The sequence below is a fragment of the Lithobates pipiens genome, unplaced genomic scaffold (assembly GCF_037356315.1).
Source record: "Lithobates pipiens isolate NorthernLeopardFrog02 unplaced genomic scaffold, aLitPip1_a1.2 Scaffold_8, whole genome shotgun sequence".
NCBI classification, from domain to species: Eukaryota; Metazoa; Chordata; class Amphibia; order Anura; family Ranidae; genus Lithobates; species Lithobates pipiens.
Genome location: NW_027507903.1, coordinates 620,651,467 through 620,676,238, shown reverse-complemented (window position 1 = coordinate 620,676,238; position 24,772 = coordinate 620,651,467). Strand labels below are relative to the sequence as shown.

At 44.8% G+C, this 24,772-nt stretch overlaps 1 protein-coding gene across 1 annotated transcript in view; it reads right to left on the bottom strand.

Moving 5' to 3' along the window:
- Positions 1 to 212: 212 nt before the first annotated feature.
- LOC143962361 (uncharacterized) overlaps positions 213 to 24,772 on the bottom strand; it is a 99,432-nt gene continuing 74,872 nt past the window's right edge. The window contains exons 6-9 of the mRNA XM_077471654.1: positions 21,071 to 21,229; positions 12,015 to 12,155; positions 3,379 to 3,568; positions 213 to 223 (exon numbers count right to left, since the gene is read on the bottom strand). Of these exons, the coding sequence (XP_077327780.1) occupies positions 213 to 223; positions 3,379 to 3,568; positions 12,015 to 12,155; positions 21,071 to 21,229 (501 nt within the window). The remainder of the gene's footprint in view (positions 224 to 3,378; positions 3,569 to 12,014; positions 12,156 to 21,070; positions 21,230 to 24,772) is intronic.

Below are 24,772 nucleotides of genomic sequence, written 5' to 3'. Positions count from 1 at the left end.
GTGGGATCTGAAATCCTTCAAAAAAGGTTTTGAAAGATTCAAAGGTACTGGATAGTTCTTTAACAGAGGCCGCTAAATCATAAACCTGTTCAGTGGAATGTTCTTGCACTAGTTTATTAATACATTCCTTGCACAACGTTTTCCCCCAGGAATCTTTAAGTGTATTTTTACAAGAAGGGCACCTCCTTTTTGAGTTGTGAGAGGGCTTGGTTTTATCCGTTTCCTGCAATGACATAAAGAAAAAACCCCACAATATTAATACTGCCATACTCCTACCTGCCACAATGCAGGTGCACAGCCTCTTTCATGTGGGCTACCCTCACTAGGGGCCCCATGAACCACCCTCTGACACCGGAGGGACCTTGCCAACCCCCCCCCCCTTTTTTTACCCCTTTAACCATGTACCCTTGACGGGGGGGGTTGTTGGGTGATAGTGGTTTAGGGCAGGGGAGTTCCACCCTAGGTTCCCCTTACCTTGATATGGCTGGAGCTGGTCTCTGCTGGAGTAGTGCCTTTTCCCTCTGTGTCCGACGTGCTGGTGTCACCACCGGAGCCTCCGCTGTCTCTACAGCGAATGTGGCTCCTCTCCAGCCCATGCCTGATGCCTGTTCATCTTTCATGGCCGGAAACCGGAAGCCACGAACCCAGAAGTGCACGCCCCTTTCGCCATATGTGACGTCACCCGCCACTGGCGCCGCCGATCACCATTTGCACTGATGAGTGCTTCACGCTGCTGGAGGTATGAGACAGCCGGCATGCACCCCCTTGCACCACCCTCGGAGCTGAACAGGCGTCCCCTCGACCTCTATCTGCGCTCAGTGATGCGGGGGGCGGCATACAGGTCAGTCTTTGTTTTTGCCCAAGCAGCCTCTGCTGCTTTTCAGGACATCTGCCTGGGTTTCCTTGGTGTCTCCCCTTTCTGGAGGAAACACAAATAACTGAGGAGCAGCAGGGGAGGAGGAAATTTATAAGAAGGCTGGCGCAGGTGTTTACTACAGAGGAGAGGAGCCAAGGTCTCTCAGGTGGCTGTTCTGAAAGACGATTGGTGGAAAAAAATGCTTCATTTGGCATGACATCTCATAACAACTTCAATGCATTAATAATGAATATACTGCTTTTACAATATGTTTTATTACATTTTTGTTGCAGAATAACAGTATAGAAAGTGCACAAGTGGCAGTTAGTAGTTTTTCAGACACAACATACATAGAGTAATTATTACAGCATAGTGCATAGCAGACATTTTACCATTAAAAGGCACGGGTTTAGAAAAAAGCAGACATAACAGGTTTGATATTACACCGGAAATCCACCTGGAAGTACTGGCATTGTTAATTTTGTGTATGTGTGGTGCCAGGCAGTTGGCCTATCAATCAAAATATGCACTTGAGCACCCGAGCTTACGAAGTCAAGTGGAGTTATGCTCTGTACACACGGTCGGAATTTCTGACAGAAAAAGTGCGATCGGATCTTGTTGCTGGAAAATCCGATCATGTGTGGGCTCCATCTGACTTTTTCCGTCTGAATTTCCGACACACAAAGTTTGAGAGAGAGTTTTCCGACAACAAAATCCGTTCATTTAAATTCCGATCATGTGTAGACAACTCCGACGGACAAAGTGCCACGCATGCTCAGAATAAATTACGAGACGAAAGCTATTGGCTACTGGCCCGTTTATAGTCCTGACGTACGTGTTTGACGTCACCTCGTTAAGAACGATCGGATTTTCTGACAACTTTGTCCGACCAAGTGTATGCAACACAAGTTTGGCACAAACTCTGTCGGAAAAAATCCGATGGATTTTGCTGTCGGAATGTCCGACCATGTGTACAAGGCATAAGTCACAGAGAGGAAGTAAAGAAGAGGAAAGACAAATGACGCTAAATAACATATACAGGTGTTCAATCTTCTTCCAAAGGGGCACTACCATCATCAGCTTTCTGTCACTTTAAAATAGTTTGTTTGGACCTAGCTGGTCCAAATGAATTATTACCTTTACTAACAGATGCACTCACTGTCGCCGCTGAATTTAGTATCAGCTACTGCAACAAAATCAAGTTGAGCTCAGCCATTCACAGGAAGCTTTGTATTTTCGGAATAGGTAAAAAGCTTCCTCTGATTGGCTGAGGTGGTGAGATGGGTGGATGAAGTCACAACCAGAGGAAGCATTGTACTCATTCAGAAAATACAACAGGTTTCTGTTAGTATGAGTAACAATGTATTGAGTTCTAAATATGTATCTGCTTTGGCCAATCACTGACGCTGTTTATTCCAGTGATGTGAGCTGAGGGGGAGAGGACATTTGGGTTGACAGCCCAGAAGGGTTCTTCCAACCCAAACTGATGCTTGAAGAGGATGTCAGGGTGGCAGTCCTCGTATTTCCTCCCAGGCTTTGCCTGGAGACAACGATACTGTAGAGAAGGTCTTTGTCTGAGGCCCAAGCCAAGTCCCATGGAATCTAAGATGTCCTGTGTTCGGGCCTGGGGAATAAAGCAGATTGCTGCCCATTTGGAGCATCTTCAGGGGAGTCTGAACAATGTAAATGAGAGCTTCAGCAAAGCTGCTGCATAATGGACATTGCATGGAGACCTCATGACTCAGATCTTACCTACGACTACTCTCATAGGGTCAGAGGACCAACTCCTATTGGGAGACTGCCGTTGATTAAACTTGGACCATGGACAGAGGTACTTAAAGAATCTATTGTCTTTGGGAAGCTGCCACTGAAGAATCTAGGGCCAACGCTTGTTGTTCTTGAAGGATCTATTTGTAACTGAAACATTAGGTTTAACATTAATTTTTATATTACTGGGAATCCCCTACATAAGAAATTAGAGCGAGCATCAATTTTTATGGTTGATATAAGAAGGCCTGTGCAATTTTGCCATTTTGAGTTATTCTATATCCCTAAACCTCTTTCCACAAATACATTGGTCCATGGAGCACATAAACTACAAAAAAAAATAGATACTGAAGCCTAATTATCACTACTGGTGTGTCAGTGTGTTGACCAGGTCCAGCGACATGAAAGTATCACAATATGTAGGGTTGGAGAGCCCATTATAAACCTGCAGCCCCTGCAGATTGCTGGTTTATAAAGGTACTCTTTACATAATCACAAAACTTGAAAAATATAATACAATACAGCACAATATAATAACATCTAAACATTCAAGAAGTGCAACAACGTCACTCGTCATCCTACTTCATCGGTCAAGTTCACATACCTAAAGATTCAACTGAATTTTCTCACAATTTCTTGGTGTTTTGTAATACAGTGTTTTTAGGTACAGATACCCCCACAGTCCCCCCCACCACCACCACCACCACCACCACCACCACCACAGTCCCCCCCACCACCACCACCACAGTCCCCACCGCCACCACCACCACCACCACAGTCGCCACCGCCACCACCACTGCCACCACCACCACAGTCGCCACCACCCCCCCAGTTACTGCCCCCAAAGTCTACCCCACCAGCACCGGCCCAACTGAAGTTGGTATCATTAGAGCGGCGGTGGTAGCGTTGGTTGTGATCGCGAGACATTTCCTGTATGCGCAAACTCTGCAAAAAAAAAAAGAAGAAATACACAGCTATGATAAAGGCAAATCCCCTCTTATCCACTTTGCAGCCGGCCCAGTTCTGACATTTCTCTCATAAATGTAAAAATCTATATTTGGGGTACTTTCACTAAAAAATTTACTTAGAACCCCCAAGCATTATATTTTTTCTAAGCCGCCCATGTGAGAGGCGAATAAAGAGCCATTGCACTTGTGAGAATGGTTGACACATTTGCCAGCAACGTTTTTATATATGGACCCTTCAATGTTGTTAACCTGCACAAACACATCACCACCAGACTCTACAATCTACTAAGCTAGGGTTACAGTGGAGGGGGTCGTAAGATTTATTCTATATAAGAATAATAAGTATTATAAAGGGTTGGATGTGAAAGTGAGTGGCTTATTGGAAAGTTTTCCGATACATCTGTATGGTGTGACTTTACAATTTGTATAATACAGGGGTCTCCAAACTTTCTAAACAAAAGGGCCAGTTTGCTGTCCTTCAGACTTTAGGAGGGCTGGACTGTGGCCAGTGGGAGCAGAAAAGGTCCCGACGCCAGTGGGGAAAAAATAACGCACCATTGTTTGTTTCAGTGAGAGTATATGCTCACCATTATTGGTTTAAGTGGGAGGAATTGTGCCCCATCATTGATGTCACTGGGCCCTATCGATGTCAACGGGTGGAATTGTGCCCCAACCTTGATGTCATTGGACCCCATTGTTGGTGTCATTGGGAGGAATTATGGAGGAATTATGCCCCATTGTTAGTGTCAGTGGGATGAATTGTGCCTCATCATTGGTGTCATTGGAAAGGAACTGTGTCACCTCATTGGTGTCAGTGGGGGAAGATTATGCTACTTTGTTCGTATCAATGGATAAAATAGTGCCCCAAGGGCCAGATACATGCAAGTAAAGGGCCGCATCTGGCCCCCGGGCCCCAGCTTGGAGACCACTGGTATAATATTTTCTCTGCTGATACCCTGATATGATACAGTCTGCTGCTCATTCAGATTATTCAATATGTAATTTCAAGATTTATTATTTGAAATCACACCAGACAACATTCAAAAAAATCTGCCATCACAAGCCATTGATAAAAGTAATTCTCAGATTTCCCATAAATTCTACCTTCATTTCATAGTCACGTGACAACACAGGATTTTCTTATCAGGTTTTATGATATGTGGGTGAGATGTGGATGCATTTCCAGGGCAGACAGAGACATGATGCATGGGTTGGCGAGGAACATACTGTCGTTCCCCCGTCTGCTAATGTGGAGTTCAACCCTACAGCTACTTGCTCTGACTCAGAAGCTCCTGCTAAGATCCAATGCCAATAGGAGTTAGGCAGGAGATGTCTAAGCCAGGCTGACTACAGAGTTACAGACACACCACACGTTGGAATCTTGTAGCTCTGAGTCGTACTGAAGGGCATAAACCGACCACACCAGAACAGATCTGCTTCCATGATTGGTGTGGTCAGAATTCTGGAGGAACACAAAGAGACTGGCAGGATCTGCAGATATTTGCTCATAACTATCAGGCCGCGTACACACGGGCGGACTGTTCGCTCAAACACAGTTTCAGCGGACAGTTTTTCGGAATTTACGAAAGACTTTGTCCGTCAAACTGTCCGCTGAAACTGTCCGCTGAAAGCCCACACACGAGCGGACTGTCCGCCCAAACACTGTTCAGCGGACAAGGTTGGGCGAACAGTCCGCCCGTGTGTACGCGGCCTCAGACTTGCATTAAAAATAAAGATAAATACCCAATAGTTACTATGGACAAATTAATGAGTTATTTTATCGAATTTCATTATTAAGGTTTACAAACACTTCAAATAAAAAGTTGGTCACAATCAGAAGATATCCCAGATTCAATTTGTTAGAGCAAAAATATTCCCCAGCAGCTATGTAGGGTGAGGAACCGTCTAATCCTAAATATCACAAGGTACAGATGTTGATGTTGAGAAATCTTCCTTACCTGGTTGATCAGACCTGAAACTAAGCATGACTGTGTGTAGGCAAGATCATTAAAACCAATCCATGTACGGCATATCTTTTGGTCAATTTAAATAATAAAGTTTGAATGTGTGTGCTGCATCTATTTTTTATTCCTTATTTAAAGCTGAACTCCAGTCAACTTACAAAATTCACATTTGGGTAATGTCCAAATGGACTAATAAGAAAAAGGAAGAACAAATAAGGATGAGTAAAGATTAATAAGGACAAGTAAAGACAAGAAAGACCAAGAAGAAATATGGACAACAAAGGACAAGTGAAGACAAGAAAAAACGAGTAAGGACAAATACGGACAAGTGGCCCATATTTTGTTTGATGACATGGTCACTCTAATAATATTCTTATTCCATTCTGTGACTCCATCTTGGAAATTTACGCTCAAATTCCATACATTTTGTGTATTCACGAAGTGACAGAAGAGGGAGTTTTGGCTGATTCACCCCAGTGTGGACATAGAACACAAATAAGAACCTAAAAGAAGAAAAGCTTTGGCTGAAGTTGGGGATTTAGCCTGAGCATACCTAATATCCAGAGGAAAATAATACCCTTAAGCTTAGTTCACACTGGATGCCAATGTGGCTCTCAGCAGGAGTCCTGTGCGTTGGACATGAAACGGACCAAAAAACGCACAGGGCTCCTGTGCAAATTCGCACCAGAGCCACATCTGAGATATGTGAACTGGCTCCATAGAGAGCCGGTCACATTCTCCTGCTATTGCGAATTGGATGCAGATCCCCAGAGGGTCTTGACCTGTTCTGGGAGCGATATGAGGCTCGGTGCAGGTCAAGACCTGAATGGGGAGGTCTGGCCCCAGTTGCGATCTCTCAGAGGTCAACAGCAAAAAAAAATCACTATCATTCTGAGTCTGTCTCAAATGGAGGACCACCCCCACCAGGAGTGGTAGCAGGTACTAAAAAGGTCACTTCTTCCTCTGTAAAGGAGTCTTCTGTGAAGACTCCAAAGAAAAAAACAAGAGATTGTGGCATCTCTGAAGCTGACCTGCAGTACCTGGAGGAGAGAAGGAAGGTTGGGAAGCGGAAGCAGGTGGTGAGAACGGAATGGGCTCCAGTGCCTGTCTTCAACTGTCATAGGTCCTCTGAATGGTATATTTCTTCATCTGGAGCTTCTTCGGAGCAAAGTTACGATTCTGAAATGGAGTTTATGGCTTCCTCAAGAAAGAGAGAGGCTTCTGGTGATGAGCAGCAGAGAGGAGCTAAGAAGCAATCCACCCAATAACCCAAATGGCGGTCCCCCTCCGTTAAAAGTGGTGACAATAAATGTCACCAGCATTAAGTCAGTAAGAGCTCGTTCCATGGCCTTCTTTTTGTTCAGCCAATTAGACGCTGAAATTTTATTTTTGCAAGAGACTAGGCTCACCTCCTTCGCAGATATTCATATGGCCAAGAGAGAGTGGCGGTATGGTCCATCTTACTGGTCTCTTGCGGCCGAGCCTTACGGCGGTGTTGTTTAAAACCGGCATGGTAAATGTCCTGCGGGTTATTGAGGTGGAGATTGGGAGATGTATGGTCTTAGACGTCCTTGTGGGGGGGCAGGACCTGTGCCTAATTAATGTTTATGGGCCGCACACAAAGTGGGACAGGAAATGCCTTTTTACAAGGATCAGGCCATTTTTTTTTACATCCCAGCAAGTGGTCTTTGGAGGTGACTTTAATACAGTAACTAGGCCCAAGGACAGGAAGGACTTCAAGGACAGGCTGGGGTATGATAGCTTTTTTTAAATAGTATGGTATGCTGGTCTTGTGGATGTGCACATTAAGCACCTCCCGGATGACACCAGGTTCACCTTTCATCGAGGTAGTAGTCAGAGTAGGATAGATAGTTTTTTTTTTTTTGAAGGAGGCATCTGCTTTCTCACCCCCAGTGGTGCAGGCAGTAGAGTTCTCCGATCACTGTATGCTATCTGTGGTCCTGAATGCTTCAGATGCCCCTCAGATGGGCAAGGACATCTGGAGATTGAATTTGATTCTACTCAAGGAAGAACATGTTAGACCAGGGGTGCCCAACCAGTGGCCCACGGAGCCCTCTGATGTGGCCCACAACCTCCTTCTGTGGGATGGCAGATTGGCAAGCCCAGATCATCTGTGTTGTTAATGAAGCCGGCAGCTGTGGAGCAGAAATGTATAAGCTGATGCTTCCTGTATAGCGCCGTCTCTTGCCACAGGTGGAGTGATACCAAATGCACTCTGCCAGGGGCAGCAACAGCCGGCGATACCTATATGGAAAGACTGTTATTAAAGGCCAGTTTATTACTAAAGTTGCAGTGTATATATGGGCATATCTGCACAGTGGTTACTGGGCTGCTTTCAAACGCAGGTGCAGTGCACCTTCAGGTTACCTACACTGAGGCATAGACTTCTGTTATTACCTGCAATTTTGGTGAGTTTTCAGAAAGTGCACCACACCTGCAGGATATACTAGAAGTACATGGCAAAGTGTAGCCAACCCACAGGAAATACACAGGTGCACTGTGCTGCTTTAGTGTGAAAGGCCCCTTTCACACAATCGGTCCAACACAATCAAACCCTCCATTCACCTCTATGAAATGGCAGATGTAAACAGATTTGTTTCCTTTTATACCTGACCCGCTCCAATCTGATTTGCAAAAAACAAAAAAAACAAAAAACAGAAGGAGATCATTCCCCTTCAGCTAGGGTGGATCGGAGGGCCCATAGAGTAGAGTGGGCTGTGGCCGTGTCCACTCTGCATGGACCTGTAATCTGCCTGCTCTGTTCATTGTGGCCCACGACCAGTTACCAAGTTGCTTAAGTGGCCCTCACTCTTCAAAAGGTTGAGCACCCCTGTGTTAGACAATCCTTTGAGAATTTCTTTTTGGCTCAGATGACCATCCTGGACTTTTGTAGCAGCAAGGCTGAGTGGTGGGAGCTGACCAAAAAGAGGATCGCTGGATTCTTCAGAGGCCTAGCCAATAGAAAACAGTTTAATAAATACATGACCTACCAACGTTTACGGAGGAAGCTGGATATTCTTGTCTCGAGAGGAGGAGATCCTGGGGCAATCTCCGAAGTGAAACTCCTCCTCAGGAAGTGTCAATATGACCGGCATGCCTCTTTGGTTCTAGAGAGGGACTATGGAAATACCACTTGCCTGACCTTTACCAGAACTGCAAACAAGGTGTAGCTGTTAAAAATGGTTGTTAGCCTTAAGGACAGTACAGGTTCCTTGACAAAGTCCAGGTCAGGGATCCTGGAGGTTGTGAGGTCCTTTTATGCTAACCTTCTTGGGAGGAAAGAGCTTGACCGTGACAAGATGGACAGCTTTTTGGACTCCAGGTCTAAATGGTGGAGATGTTCCATTGATGAATTTGACAAAGGATATCCCAGTTGATGAGGGCAATTAAACAGCGTGCCTTCAAAAAGTCACCTGGACCGGATGGCTTGACGGCTGAGTTTTACAAAGCCTTTAAGTCTATTCTGGCCCCCACAGTTGCCTTGCTGAGGGGGTGCTTTCCCCTTCCATGAGGCACTCGGCTGTGGTTCTTCTTTCAAAGGGTAAAGATCCTTCGATGATTGAGAATTGGCGCCCCATCAGCCTTCTTAATGTCAATAGAAAGATACTGGCAAAGATTCTTTTCTGGCGCCTATCGTCAGTAGCAGAGTCTTTGCTTTCTCGCCATCAGCACTGTTCGGTCCAGGGTAGAAGCACCTTCACAGCGGTTTTAGCTGTCCGGGAGGCCTTGGAGCAATGCAGGGCTGCAGGCTGGGGAAAGTATTTGCTGACATTGGATCAGGCAAAAGCTTTTGAACATGTTAACCATGAGTACCTGTGGTTGCTCCTTAGTAAGTACGGTCTGCCGGGTGGTTTTGTCGATTAGTTAAAATTCTTGTATAAGGGGGCAGAAAGCTTTCCTCTTGTTAATGGTTGGGTTGGGCAGTTCTTTAGGTTGGCTCCGGGGTGTGCCAGGGTTGTCCCCTGCTCTATGTTTTTGCAATCAACCCCTTCATCAGGAGGCTAGAGAGTGGCATGTTGTATGGGGTGCCAGTGGGGCTCCCGGGTGAGCCGCCTTTGAGGGTTGTTGCCTATGCGGACGATGTGTCGGTGATTGTCACTGGGTCAGATTAAGCAGAGGAGGTGGTTTCTCTGACATCACGGTATTCTGAAGCATCAGGCTCCAAGATCAATCAGAAAAAGAGTGAAGTTTTCTGGATGGGAAAGGAAGGTGAGGGGTTTGATCTCCCGAACACCTTTCCAGTGCCCCAGGAAAGATTCTAGGCATTGAATTTGGACCCAGAGATTATGGCCTCAAACTGGGAAGGCAGACTGGAAATTGCCAATACTAAGGTGGTCAGCTGGAAGAGATGGAAGTTACCTCTCAGGGAAAGGGTTGATCTGATTAAGACTTACCCGATTCTGATCTTGTATGTCAGCTTTGTCTGCATCTTACCAGTGTCTCTCTATGCTAGGGTCAGTAATGTGTTCTTCCAGATGCTGTGGGGGAACAGACTGAACCCCATCAAGAGGAATGTCACCTATCTATCCAGGAGGGAGGGTGGCTTGGGTATGGTCATCCCACTTCTTTTCACTGCTATTTCTCAAATTTAACATTGGTAATATGCTTGCAGTGGAACCTCCTGGATGGGTAGGAATATTTAGATCTTGGTTTAGGCCTTTTCTACGACTTTGGGAAGAAGGTGGCCAAGTGGAGAATCTCAGGTGTATCATGGTCAGCTACCAGCCTAAGTTGCTCCATGCCTGAAGTTACTGCGGCAGTGGCAATTGTCGGCTGAAGATCTCAGATCGGTTCAGAGGAAAGTCCTTATGAGTCGAGTCTTGAGCGAACTCTTTCATGACCCACTGGCCTTAAGGGATTGCCCAGGCCCAGTTTTGAGGGTGGGGTTAAGATTGATTCATTTGGACAGAGTACCCCCTAAATTTAGGGATCTGGCCTGGTTGTGCTTCCATGGGAGGCTCTATGTTCGGGGCAAGTTGAAATTCCGCAGTGGGGTGGATCGTAGCTGTCCTCGGGAGGAGTGTGCAGGTGAGGAGGAGACTATGGACCATTTTCTTTTCTTTTCGTTTCATTGCCCCTTTAACATAGAGGTGTACAAATAGGTGGGGCGGGCCCTCTGTGTTCCTTTCCTCTCCAGGCTGGGTTATGCTGAGTGGGCGTACAGAGCATTTAATACTGGTGTGTTTTTTTGTTTGGATAAATTTTTTCTAGTTAGCCTAGTAGTCTGTTATTTCACCTGGAACGCACGGTGTCAGGTCTGCACTCGGCGAAAAATCCTTCCTGTTGAGGTGGTAGTGTATGACATTCTGCATGAGGTGGAGAAGATTCGGGTGCTTGAGAGAGACAAGCGGAGTCAGGGGGCTTGGTTGAAAGCATGGAGGGGTTTCAACCCTCCCTGACTGCCAGGAGTCTCTTTCCCGGATGTGGCTGTCTGTCTCTTATCACCCTAGATTTTAAAACTTATGATTCATGTTTGATAAATGGCTGCGTACATAGGTGATGGGTTGTGCCTCTTAGGTCCCCCTCTGCTGCTTTATGTAAATAGTTTTCTAAAAATATTTTGGTAATAGGCTATGTATATATTGTATATATTCTGAACATGGATGTTTATTCCTTTGTTTTCTGTTGAAGTTTTATACTATGGTTTTGTTTTTTACTTTTATATAAAATTGGTCGCTTGATTCTTTTTTAATAAAAGATCAATAGTGACCCATCATTGGTGTCAGTGGGAGGGATAGTGCCCCATAGTCGGTGTCAATTGGAGAAATCGTGCCCTGTCCTTGGTGTCAGTTGGAGGAAGAGCGTCCCATCATTGGTGTCACTGGGAGGAATAGTGCACCAATAATGGTGTCAATTGGAGGGATAGTGCCCCATTATTGGTGTCAACTGGAGGAATCCTGCCCCATCATTGGTGTCAGTGGAAGGATTATTGCCCCATCATTGGTGTCAGTGGAAGGAATAGTTCGCCATCATTGGTGTCAGTCGGAGGAAGAGCACCCTAACATTGGTGTCAGAGGGCGGAACAGTGCCCCATCAATGGTATCAGTAGGAGGAATAGTGCTCCATTGTTGGTGCCAGTGGGAGAAAGTATTTCCAATTGTTGGTGTAATTGAAAGGAATAATGCCCTACCCCTGAATAGGAGTAGAAGGAATTAGGCCCCCTGTTGGTGTCAATTGGAGAAACAGTGCCCGCTTGTTGCTGTCAATGGTGCCTTAAGGCCCCAAGGAAGATCTGCATAGAGCTGCAGTTTGGAGATCAGTGCCCTAGCACCTCAATAGTAAGGGTACTGACATTGGACAGGACTATGGCATTTGGGAGGGGCTGCTAAAGCCTCATACGTCTCATATAATTCTTTCTACTAGGATTGGATGAACTCTCTGCTCTCTCCATTCTGACCTTCTAGGAGTCCTGGGACCGGCCCGACCCTTTCCACTCACCACATAGAGGAAGGCTGCCAGGATCACGGCTTTCAGAGCGGCTTCCATGTTCATCGGGAAGAGGAAGATGACCCGAGAAGACCTCCCTTCCCTCTCTTTGGTGATGTAAGCCACTGGCTCGGAGCCATAAATGCCGAGTATCTGAAGGGTAGAAGCAGATTACAATAAAGAGGAACTGCAGGCAGATAGAAAAGACACACATGAATGTCATTGAATTTTGAGTAACTTTAATAAAATATATTTCTTATGAAGCCAATGAATATTTTGTATGGAGGCAGCCAGTTGAAACTTGCAGCTTATCTATATATAACACAGGATTCCCACAGTACAATGGGTTATTTAACCACTTAAAGACCAAGCCTCTTTTTCAGACTCTGTGTTTACAAGTTAAAAACAGTTTGTTTGTTTTTTTGCTAGAAAATTACTTAGAAAAAAAAAATGTATAATGGTTGGGGGTTCTAACACCCTAGAGAATAAAATGGCAGTCGTTGCAATACTTTCTGTCACACCGTATTTACGCAGGGGTCTTACAAGCGCACTTTTTTTTTTTTTACCACTTTCAGACCGGACCAATTCACTGGTCAAAGACCAGACCACTTTTTGCGATTCGGCACTGCGTCGATTTAACTGACAATTGCGCGGTCGTGCGACGTGGCTCCCAAACAAAATTGACGTCCTTTTTTTCCTACAAATAGAGCTTTCTTTTGGTGGTATTTGATCGCCCCTGCGGTTTTAATTTTTTGCGCTATAAACAAAAATAGAGCGACAATTTTGAAAAAAAACGCATTATTTTTTACTTTTTGTTATAATAAATATCCCCCAAAAATATATATAAAAAAAATTTTTTTTCCTCAGTTTAGGCCGATACGTATTCTTCTACATATTTTTGGTAAAAAAAATCGCAATAAGCGATTATTGATTGGTTTGCGCAAAAGTTATAGCGTTTACAAAATAGCGATAGTTTTATAGCATTTTTTTTTTTTGTAACTTAGGTTTTTATTTATAATATTTGCGGTACAGAGGCATAGACATGTTTCACAGAAAGGAAGGTGTGAATACATTTTATCACGTAAAAAGAACAGAAGAAAAAGATCAGGTTACAGAATCATGTTTGTCGATATCAATTGGTATTAAGACTGAAAACAACATTGTTGAAATAATAGAAAACATATAGTAACAATTCAGACATGGCCGCACGTGAAAGGCCTAGTGGTCAACATATTTGGATATAATACAGAATATAGCCATCGTTTAAAACAATTATGAGATTTACGTATATCTAACTGGAACTGTAAGGAGAACAATGTAGGCATAGCTCGTAAAACAGAATGTTATAGCGAACGAATCTGGTGCTTGAGATCATGTCAGTTTCATGCTCCTTGGGTCATTGATCCAAGGATCCCAGTCCCTGAGGAATTTATTTTTGGAGAGGTGCGCTTTGGAAAAGATATGTTCCATTTCGAAATTGGAGTTTAGAATAGATATCACCTCTCGGAGGTTTGGGGGTTGAGCAGATTTCCACCTACGAGCGATAGCCAGTCTTGCAGCAATTAGAACGTGGGTGGATACTGTTTGTAGCTTTTTAGGCCAGGATGGGATCGCCAGTCCAAGAAGGATATCCAGGGGGGTTAGGTTCGTGGCAGCACAGTTTATTGTGTGAAGGATGTTGCGTATTTGCGACCAAAAAACTTTTAGCGATGGGCATTCCCACCAAACATGGAAAGGTGATCCTACAGAACCGCACCCCCTCCAACATAGAGGAGATACATCCGGAAAAATGTTTGCAAGTCTGTCGGGTGTGTAGTACCAGTGGTGGAATACTTTTTGTAAAGTTTCCCAATGAGTCGTGCAGCGTGAGAGTTTGGCAGGAAGAGAGAGAGCCTGAAGCCACACATTGTTAGGTGGGCTAGTCGGGATGTGTGTAGTCCATTTTGAAATGTGGGTTTGAATCTGGTCATCTGCGGATCGGGATAAGTCTTTGTAGATATACGATATGCCTTTGCTCGCAAGATTGCTCGTAGTGAAGTATGTGAATATGGTGTGCACTGCAGTATCCCACGTTGGTGTGACCATTCGATCTTGCTAAGAAGGGATCTGATCCTTAAATATATGTAGAAAGATTTGTGAGAGATTCCGTGAGCGGATTGAAGCTCTGCAAAAGATTTCAGCCGTGAGGCGGAAAATAATTTTCCTAGATCCGAGATGCCTGCTTCAATCCACTGATGCACAGGCAGGTCAGGTAATATTAGAGTTAGCGACTGAGTAGGAATAAAGGGTAGTATAGATTGAGGTATGCCTTTCGACAGTTGTGGTAGAGATGTCCATACTCTAATAGAGGCAGACACTGTGTCCAGTGGGAAATGTCGTGTTCCAGGTGCTATAAGGTAGGCGGATAAGAATAACCTGGGTTTGTCGGGTAGCGTTTCCGATTCTATCTGTGCCCAGTTAGAAGAGACAGGTGAGATCCACCAAACTCTAAGTTGTTCCAGGAGGACTGCTTTGTAGTAAAGAGTGACGTTGGGAACACCCATTCCCCCTCTGCAGGTTGGAGTGGTTAGAGTTTTCTTGTTTATCCTGGGTTTTTTACCTTGCCAGACAAAGGTATGGAGAATGTTCTGAAGAGAATTTAGGTGCATCGGTAGAAACGGTATTGGGAGAGTGCGGAAGATATATAGAATGTGAGGGAGTAAAAACATCTTAACTAGCGCAATCCTACCCGCCCACGAGACAAAAGGGTGGTTCATCTAATGGGACAACTGATGGAGCCTCGCCACGAGGGTTGAGTAGTTAGACCGTAGAAGTTGTGTACTGGAAGAGGTTAATTGAATTCCTAAGTAAGTTAAAGACGCAGAGGTAGACCAGGAAAAGGGTGATTCTGCGGATATATGCTGGATCGTCGGTTTGTCAAGACCTAGAGCTAACATCAGGGATTTACTGTGATTTACTTTGTAAAGAGAGATTGCACTGAATTGATCTAGAATTTTTTGAACTTCCCTCAATGATTGTCGTGGGTCGGAGAGTGATATTATTACGTCGTCTGCGTATAATCCTATCTTATGTTCCACTGGGCCTATCGTGATACCTTTAATGTTGGGGTTGGAACGAATGTGTTGGGCTAATGGTTCCATGACCATAGCAAATATTAGAGGGGAAAGAGGACACCCTTGGCGTGTGCCATTAGTGATATAAAAGGGGTCAGAGGTGACTCCTGATGTCCATACACGTGCACTGGGGGAGGAATAGAGACAGAGGATGGCTTGGAGCAATTGGTCAGAAATACCGAACTTACGTAGCACCGCTTCTAAGTATATCCAGTGCACTCTGTCAAACGCCTTCTCTGCGTCCAAAGAGAGGAGCAGAGAAGGCGTTTTGTTGTGTTCCGTCCATTGAATGATGTCTATAAAACGACGGGTGCCATCCGAGGTTTGCCTGCCAGGGATGAAACCCACCTGGTCTATATGAATCAGTTGTGTCATCACCGTGGAGAGTCTAAGGGCCAGCAACTTAGCATATAGTTTGGTGTCTGTGTTCAGGAGTGAAATAGGTCTAAAATTGCCCGGGGTGTCCGAAGGTTTACCCGGTTTGGGTAATGTCACTATAAGGGCATTCAGGCACTCCTTTGGCATAGTGCCAGAGGAGGCATAATGATTAAAGGCGTTGCAAAGATGGGGGGAGAGAATGTCATTGTAGTGTTTATAATATTCATTGACAAATCCGTCAGGGCCCGGTGCTTTGTGAAGCGGGAGTGATTTGATAGCTGAGTGGACTTCGGCAGGCGAGAAGGGAGTGGATAAGTCTGTAAGTTGAGTCGGAGTTAGCGTCGGTAACTGGACTGAAGAAAGGAAAGAGTCTATAGCGTCGGTAGTGATTGGGGTATTTGACCCTGAGGATTGGAGATTGTAAAGGTCTGAGTAGAAGTCTGCGAATGTGTTGGCTATGTCTAGGGGATTGGTCATACGTATGCCTCGGGAGTTTAGAAGGTACGGTATTTTCGACTTGCGTTGTTGTTTTTTGATTTGTTTGGCCAAAAAGGCTCCTGATTTGTTGCTGAGGGTATATGAATTCAGTTTCAGTCTTTTGATATAGTAGTCAAATTTGTTGTGTAACAATTCAGTAAGTTGTCTTCTATGGTCCCGAAGGGAGTCTAGAAGCATATCAGTGGGGTTGGCTTTGTGGGCTAGTTCTAGGGATTTAAGACGTTGTAATAAATGGTCTACCTCTGCGTCTCGTCTCCTACGTTCTTGGGCTCCCAATTTCATAAAGAGCCCCCGTAACGAGGCTTTGTGTGCTAACCACACAGTAGCTTGATTGTCTACCGACGCACAATTGTGCTCAAAGAAATTCCTAATCTCGGATTCTATCTCCTTGTCATACATGGGATTGGTAAATAAGGATGCATTCATGCGCCACACAGAATGGTTAGTGGGCCGTTGAGAGGGGAATAGAGTCAGGGAGATTGGTGCATGGTCTGACCATGTAATCGTACCAATGTGGGATTCAGCGGAGGATAACAAAGCTTTTTGGTTCGTGAGAAAGAGGTCAATCCGAGAGTAGGAATTACCAGGGTAGGAATAAAAGGTGTAATCGCGCTCAACATCGTGTGTGCATCTCCAGGGATCATACAGGTTCTCATCAGTCATAAATTTAAAGAGGGCGGTGGATGCCTTCCTATCGGGGTTGGTTGTATCTAACATAGGATCAGGGATATCATTAAAGTCCCCACAAATGATTATGGGGTTATGTTTAAACAGTTGTATTTTGTTCTTCAGACATTTGAAGAACTTCTTTTGAGAAGTATTGGGTGCGTACACGTTCACCAATGTTAAGAGATGATTGTCGAAGGACGCAGTTAATATGATGAACCTGCCTTCTTCATCTGTGTCAACTTGTTGTGGGATAAAGGATAAATCGGAACTCACAGCGATCATCACCCCACATTTCTTTTGGGCATGGTTAGAGAAAAAATAGTGGGAGTATCTTTTGTGTGTACATTTGGGTGGATTTTGTTGCGTAAAGTGGGTTTCTTGTACACATATTATGTCAGCTTTTTGTTTATATGCCTCCTTCCAGAGGAGGTTTCTTTTGAAAGGGGAGTTAAGCCCTTTGGCGTTAAGGGAAACAATTTTAAGTGGCATGATGGTTATGTATGGTGGGTGTTGCACAGGTGTTGAGCGCGACCACAGGTATTACGAGAAAGCTTAGTACAGTTTATCTATAGTACAACAATAAATATAATCATATGCAAATCACATCCTATAGTGGCTATAAATTTAATGCTAATAACAGGATAGAGATCGCGTATGCGATCCTAGAATGTGGAATGTGAAGAGAGCGCTTGTCCTCAGGGACTGGTAGTTCTATCAAGGCTAGTTGGGCACCAGTGATTAACAGAACGATGGAGCAAAGGGCGGCAGGAAAATAAAATAAAGAAAAATGAGAGAAAAAAAACAGAATAATAAGGGATTATGAGTCAAAAACTGTGGTATCAACAATGGGCAAGCGTAACAAATGAACAAATTACCTTTGTAGTAAAAAGAGGTACAGTGAGAAAGAAGTATCAGTGTGCGTGGCACACTATAATTCAACGGGGTGTGAAACTGGAAAAGAAAACGCCCAGGCAGGCTTCACATGCCAGGGACATTGCTGGTCATGGAGGTCCATCAGGTTTTGTTGGATTTATTCGAGCCACGACGGGGAGAAGGCGGGGAACCTGTAGGATGTTTCGCTGAGTTGTGCGACTTTGGTCGGAGAGGAAGCAGTCCCCAGTTGGTTAGCTTCTTGTAGCCGTCCTTAGGTGATAGGATCGGAACCACTTTCTGTTGGTAAGTGACTAGAAGCTTGGTGGGAAAACCCCAGCGGTAAGCAATATTGTGCTCTTGAAGCAAGGAAGTGACCGGTGAGAATGCTCTGCGAAGTTCCATGGTGGCGGGAGACAAGTCCGCAAAAAGTGATATTGCATTGTAGGGAGACGGAAGGGGCCTCAGGTTCCTGGCCGCACGAAGGAGTTGTTCCTTAACTTGATAGAAATGGATCCTGGCCAGGACATCTCGAGGTGTGTCAGCTGGTAAATGGTCCGGCTTCGCAATTCTATGTGCTCGGTCGATGGTCATATCTTGGGTTGTGAGATCAGGGAGAAGGGTAAGGAAGAGTTGATGCAGGTACTTGGGCAGGTCGTTAGGTTGCACGGTTTCAGGGATACCTCTAAATTTTATATTATTACGTCTGGACCTGTCCTCGAGGTCTGCGAGTTTCAGCTTTATTTTCTGAATCTCTTCTGTATGATGATCGTGTGCATTGAGGATTTCATTATGAGCCCTGTTCATATCTGAGAGGTGTTCCTCCGTCATGTCTGCCCTGTCTTCCAGGCAGTCCAGCCTGTCATGTGCTTGGGATAGAGAGAGTTGCAGCTCCCTGTGGAGATCCTTCTGCAGAGTGAGCAGCATAGATTTCAGCATGCTTTCAGAGACAGGATTGTCAGTCACTGGCATGGTAGCCAGAGTAGATAAGGGGGCTGAAACAGCAGATGTAGGGCCTGGGTCCGAGCCATGATGCTTTTTAGCTGTGGGTGCTTTCTGAGGAGAGTTACAGGGGGAGGAGGCCATTCTCTTACCTCTCTCCTGCGGAATGTCCCCTGCGTGGGTCTGAGGGGGGGGTAAGCTGTCCATCTCCTCATGTTCTCCCCTGCTGATCCTGTCTGTGCCAGGTCGCTCATATGGCAGATCGAGCGGTGTCGGGCTGTGTCTTGCAGAGCCTGTGTGGAGAGCGGCCTGGTCGGCGCCATCTTGGAGTCCTCCGTGCTCCATGCGGCCGAAATATTCCGTCATTCGGCGCGGTTGCAGTGGCGGATGGCGGCGTCCGGGCATACCGCCGTGTGTCCCGCGACTTCCCTTCTCCGGTGGGCCAGAGAACGGTGGTCCGTTGCGCTGATGTAGCGAATTAAGCCTGCTGTGGAGCGGAGCTCGTCAGTCAAGCGGCCATCTCGCTCCGCGGCTAGCCACGCCCCCCAGTTTTATAGCATTTTTATTAATCATTTTTTATTTTATTTTTTTACTAGTAATGGCGGCGATCAGCGATTTTTATTGTAACTGCAACATTGTGGGGGACCCATCGGACATTTTTGACACATTTTTGGGACCATTGTCATTTATACAGTAATCACTGCTATATAAATGCAGTGATTCCTGTGTAAATGACACTGGCAGTGAAAGGGTTAACCAGTGGGTGGCAGTGTAGAGGTTAAGTGTTCCTAGGGGTGTGTTACTAACTGTGGGGGGGCTGGGCTTTCATTTAGTGAACACTGATCTCTGCTCCAATTACATGGAGCAGAGATCAGCGTCACTAGTTGCTAGGCAGAATGGAGAAATGCTGTTTACAACGGCATTTCTTCATTTGGCCGCTCCGTGAGACGATCACGGGTATGCCCGCGGCGATCGAGTCCGCGGGTCCCGCGACCGGACTCACGGGGGTCCCGACCAGCGTGGTACCCCCGATGGTAGGGCGGAAAATTTAAAGGGACGTACATGTACGCCCATTTGCCTGCCCATGCCATTCTGTCGACGTACATCGGCGTGCGCTGGTCGGCAAGTGGTTAAATACACTTTCATTAAAAAAAATAAGACAACAGTAAAGTTAGCCCAATTTTTTTTTTTTTTTATATCGTGAATGATATTGTAAGTAAATTGATACCTAACATGTCACGCCCACTTATGGAATGGCGGCAAACTTTTATCCTTAAAAATCTCCATAGGCCACATTTAAAAATTTCTGCATGTTTTGCGTTACAGAGGAGGCCTAGAATTATTGCTCTCGCTCTACCAATCATGTGTGGTTTGAATACCGTTTTCATATGCGGGCGCTACTCGTGTATGCGTTTGCTTCTGCATGCGAGCTTGGCGGGACAGGGCGCGCTTATAAAACTTTTTTTTCTTATTTATTTTACTTTTTATTTTTAAACTGTTTTTAAAAAAAAATAAAAAAATTGTGTCGCTTTTTTTGTCGCTTTTATTCCTATTACAAGGAAAGTAAACCTTGTAATAGAAATAAAGCATGACAGGTCCTCTTAAATATGAGATCTGGAGGCCAAAAAGACCTCACATCTCATATTTACACTAAAATGCAATAAAAAAAAAAAATTTTCATAAAAAAAAAAAAAATGAAATAAAAAAAAAAGTGCCTTTAAGAAGTATGGTTGGAAGTGATGTTTTGACGTCGCTTCCGCCCTGCTATGGTATGGAGACGGGTGGGGGCCCATCTTCCAAGCACTCGTCCCCATACCCAGCAAGGAGACAGATGCGATCACCTCCGCCGCTGCCGACGGCTCCGGTAAGCGGCAGAGAGCACCTGATCGCAGCGGGAGGAGGGGGGCCCTCTCTCCCGCCACCGATAAAAGTGATCTCGCAGCGACTCCACCGCAGAGACCACTTTTATCTTGTAGCCAACCGAACATGAGGATACCGAGGTTATGGCAGCTAGCAACGATATCTGTCCCCAAAGTAGGGATGTACATCGGCGTGCGGCAGTCGGCAAGTGGTTAAAGGACCAGCACAGCAGTAGTTGTCTCCTTTCAGACTGTCTGACAGTGAAACCATAGGTAGAGTCATACGGAGTGAGGAGGAGGGGTTGCTGCTCTGACTTTTTTTTTTAAGCTTTAGCTTGAGCTGATGAGCTCTGTAAACAACAAGATTTTTTTACTCAAGAGAAAGTAAGGCGGAGCGGAAAAACATGAATACAATATATTTGTATGTGATATTTCATCATTACATTTACAGCCAGCAGGTGGCACTGTACGCTCTTTCTCACATATTTACTTGTCTGTTCTTAGCTGCTGTGTTGTCTACAAAGCTTAACAGTTCAAGATCAAAAATAAAGACAGGAGTGGGTAAGTCAGGGCAGTGCCCTTCTGGGCATGGCTCAGTCCAAGTTTTTCAATAAGAGATTGCCCATCCAAGAGGTACAGGGGAGGAGCCGGTGCTCTCACACACTGCTGTGTGTATACATTTTAGCTTGAGTTTCTGCTTCTAGTTCCCTTCTGCTGCCCAACCCAGCAAAAACCTCACCTCAATAGTACTGTGATAGTTGGAGTCCAGAGATATAGGCAGCTTGGCGCTGAACACCGGCTCTCCATTCCCCCTCTCAATGTAAACATCTATAGTGCTGGAGAAGGTGATGATCCTGACATTCCCGATGTGGTGAGCAGACTGATCCATAACTTTCAGCTGGGGGGAGACAATATAACATAACAATATTAAAAAAAAACAATTTAACATACAAATATAGTAATGACATAAAAATATAACATAATATAGTAATGACATACAGTGCCTTGAAAAAGTATTCACACCCCTTGAAATGTTCCACATTTTGTCATATTACAACCAAAAACATAAATGTATTTTATTGGGATTGTATGTGATAGACCAACACATAATTGTGAAGAGGAAGGAAAATGATAAAATGGTTTTCAACATTTTTTACAAATAAATATGTGAAAAGTGTGGGGGTACATTTGTATTCAGATCCCTTTATTATGGTACCCCTAAGTAAAATCTAGTGGAACCAATTGGTAAATGGAGTCCACCTGTGTATAATTTAATCTCAGTATAAATACAGCTGTTCTGTGAAGCCCTCAGAGGTTTACTAGAGAACCTTTAGTGTACAAACAGCATCGTGAAGGCCAAGGAACACACCAGACAGGTCAAAGATACATGTGACATCTCACCGTCATAATCCGAAAATGGAAAGAGTATGGCACAACTGCAAATCTACCAAGACATGGCCGTCCACCTAAACTGACCGGCCGGGCAAGGAGAGCATTAATCAGAGAAGCAGCCAAGAGGCCCATGGTAACTCTGGAGGAGCTGCAGAGATCCACAGCTCAGGTGGGAGAATCTGTCCATGGGACAACTATTATGCCCTGTACACACTGTCGGAAATTCCAACGGAAAAGGTCAGATTGGATTATGTTGTCGGAAAATCCGATTGTGTGTGGGCTCTATTAGAGTTTTTCCGTCTGAAATTCTGATGGAAAAAGTTTGAGCGCGGGATCTCAAATTTTCCGACAACAAAATCTGATCGGACTTTTTCTTATCGTTTGTAGAGAATTCCGACGGACAAAATGCCACGCATGCTCAGATCAAATTACAAGATGGAAGCTATTGGTTACTAGCCTGAACATAGTCCCATCATACGTAACAAACGTCAACACGTTCTGAACCATCGCATTTGTCCGACCGTGTGTATGCAACAAAAGTTTCGGACAAAATCCATCTGAGAAAATGTTGTGGTCAGAATGTCCGACCGTGTGTACAAGGCATTAGTTGTGTTCTCCGCAAATCTGGTCTTTATGGAAGAGTAGCAAGAAGACAGACATTGTTGAAAGAAAGCCATAAGAAGTCCTGATTGTAGTTTGTGAGAAGCCATGTGGGGGACACAGCAAACATGTGGAAGAAGGTGCTCTGGTCAGATGAGACCAAAAATGTACTTTTTGGCCTAAAAGCAAAAAACTCTATAGGCCCGTACACACGATCAGACTTTTTGACAACAAACATGCAAATTAACTATTTTGAGGCAACGTCCGACCGTGTGTACGCTCCATCGGACAAACTTTTTCAGTTTTCAGCAGACTTTTGTTGGCTGTGCGAACGGACAAACTTTTTGACAACATAAGTCTGATGGAGCAAAGTCCGATCGTGTGTACACAAAACCATTGGACTTTTGTACAAAGTATAAACACGCATGCTCAGAACCAATGAAAAAGATCAGACAATACAGAAGTTGACCAAAGGTGGCGCTAGAGTAATTGAACGTCCTCTTTTGAAGTGTCGTCAGTACGTTGAAATGTCACTACATTCGTATTTGTTACCTAAAAAGTCAGATTGTGTGTATGCAATACAAACTTACAGCCAATGCCCTTTGTACAAAAATCCAAGGGAAAGTTTGTACAAAGTTCGATTGTGTGTATGGGGCTTATGTGTGGTAGAAAACTAACACTGCACATCACCCTGCACACACTATCCCCACTGTGAAGCATGTTTGTGACATCATCATGTTCTGGGGATGCTTTTCTTCAGCAGGGACAGGGTCAGAGTTGATGGATGGAGCCAAATACAGGGCAATCTTAAGCCTCATACACACGGTCGGACTTTGTACAAACGTTTCCGTGGACTTTTGTACAAAGGGCGTGGTCCACAAGTTTGTATTGCATACACACGGTCGGACTTTTTGACAACAAACACGAACGTAGTGACATCACAACGTACTGACGCCACTTCAAAAGAGGACGTTCAATGACTCCAGCGCCACCTTTGGTCAACTTCTGTATTGTAGTCTGATCTTTTGCATTGGTTCTGAGCATGCGTGTTTGTACCTTGTACAAAAGTCAGATGCTTTTGCATACACACGGTCGGACTTTGCTCCATCTGACTTTTGTTGCCAGAAAGTTTGTCCGTTCGCACAGCCAACAAAAGTCCGATGAAAACAGAAAAAGTTTGTCCGATGGAGCGTACACACAGTCGGATGTTGCTCCAAAACAGCTAATTTGCATGTTTGTTGTCAAAAAGTCAGACCGTGTGTACGGGCCTTTAGAAGAAAATCTCTAATGCCGTGTACAGACTTTGACAGCAAAGGTCAGATGGAACGAATCCGGACAATTCGATTGTGTGTGGGCTCCAGCGGACCTTTGCTGTCCAAAAATCCAATGGACTTTAGAAATAACATGTTTCAAATTTTTTGGCCAGACCCAGTTCCTATCAAGAAATCCATTTGTGTCCATGCTAGCCCGATGGACAAAAACCGATGCTAGGGCAGCTATTGGCAACTGGCTATGAACTTCATTATTCTAGTCTGGTCATACGTTATCGCGTTCAAATCCGTCAGACTTTGGTGTGATTGTGTGTGGCCAAATCCGTTCATTCGGAAAGCCTGCCAGAACTCTGCCGAAAGTCAGTCGGGAAGACCATTGGACCTAGTCTGCCGGAAAGTGTGTACGAGGCATTAGAGTCTGCAAAAGACTTGAGACTGGGGCGGAGGTTCACTTTCCAGCAGGACAATGACCCGAAACATACAGCCAGAGCTACAATGAAATGGTTTAGATCAAAGCAGATTCATGTGTTAGAATGGCCCAGTCAAAGTCCAGACCTAAATCCAATTGAGAATCTGTGGCAAGACTTCAAAATTGCTGTTCACAGACGCTCTCCATCCAATCTGACAGAGCTTGAGCTATTTTTCAAAGCAGAATGGGCAAAAATGTCCCTCTCTAGATGTGCAAAGCTGGTGGAGACATCCCCAAAAAGACTTGCAGCTGTAATTGCAGTGAAAAGTACTGACTCAGGGGGGCGCTATACAAATGCACCCCACACTTTTCCCATATTTATTTGTAAACAATTTTTAAAACCATTTACCACTTTACCTCCAACACAATTATGTGCCACTTTGTATTGGTCTATCACATAAAATCCCAATAAAATACATTTATGTTTTTGGTTGTAACGTGGCGAAATGTGGAAAAGTTTAACGGGTATGAATACTTTTTCATGACACCGTAGGCGAGGATGGCGTCTCTTGCCCTGCTGCCTCATGGGACACATCACATGTCCCAGGAGGCTGCAGGACTATTCAGAGTGTTGGATGAGCTCACATATGCACAGTGGGGAAGCCAATTGTGGTTCCTCAGGAAGCCACATCTTGTTCCTGTCTTCAAGATGGCAGCCCTGGACCCCCAGGCACCGCTGACCTCTCTTTCTAAAAATGCCATTCGACTT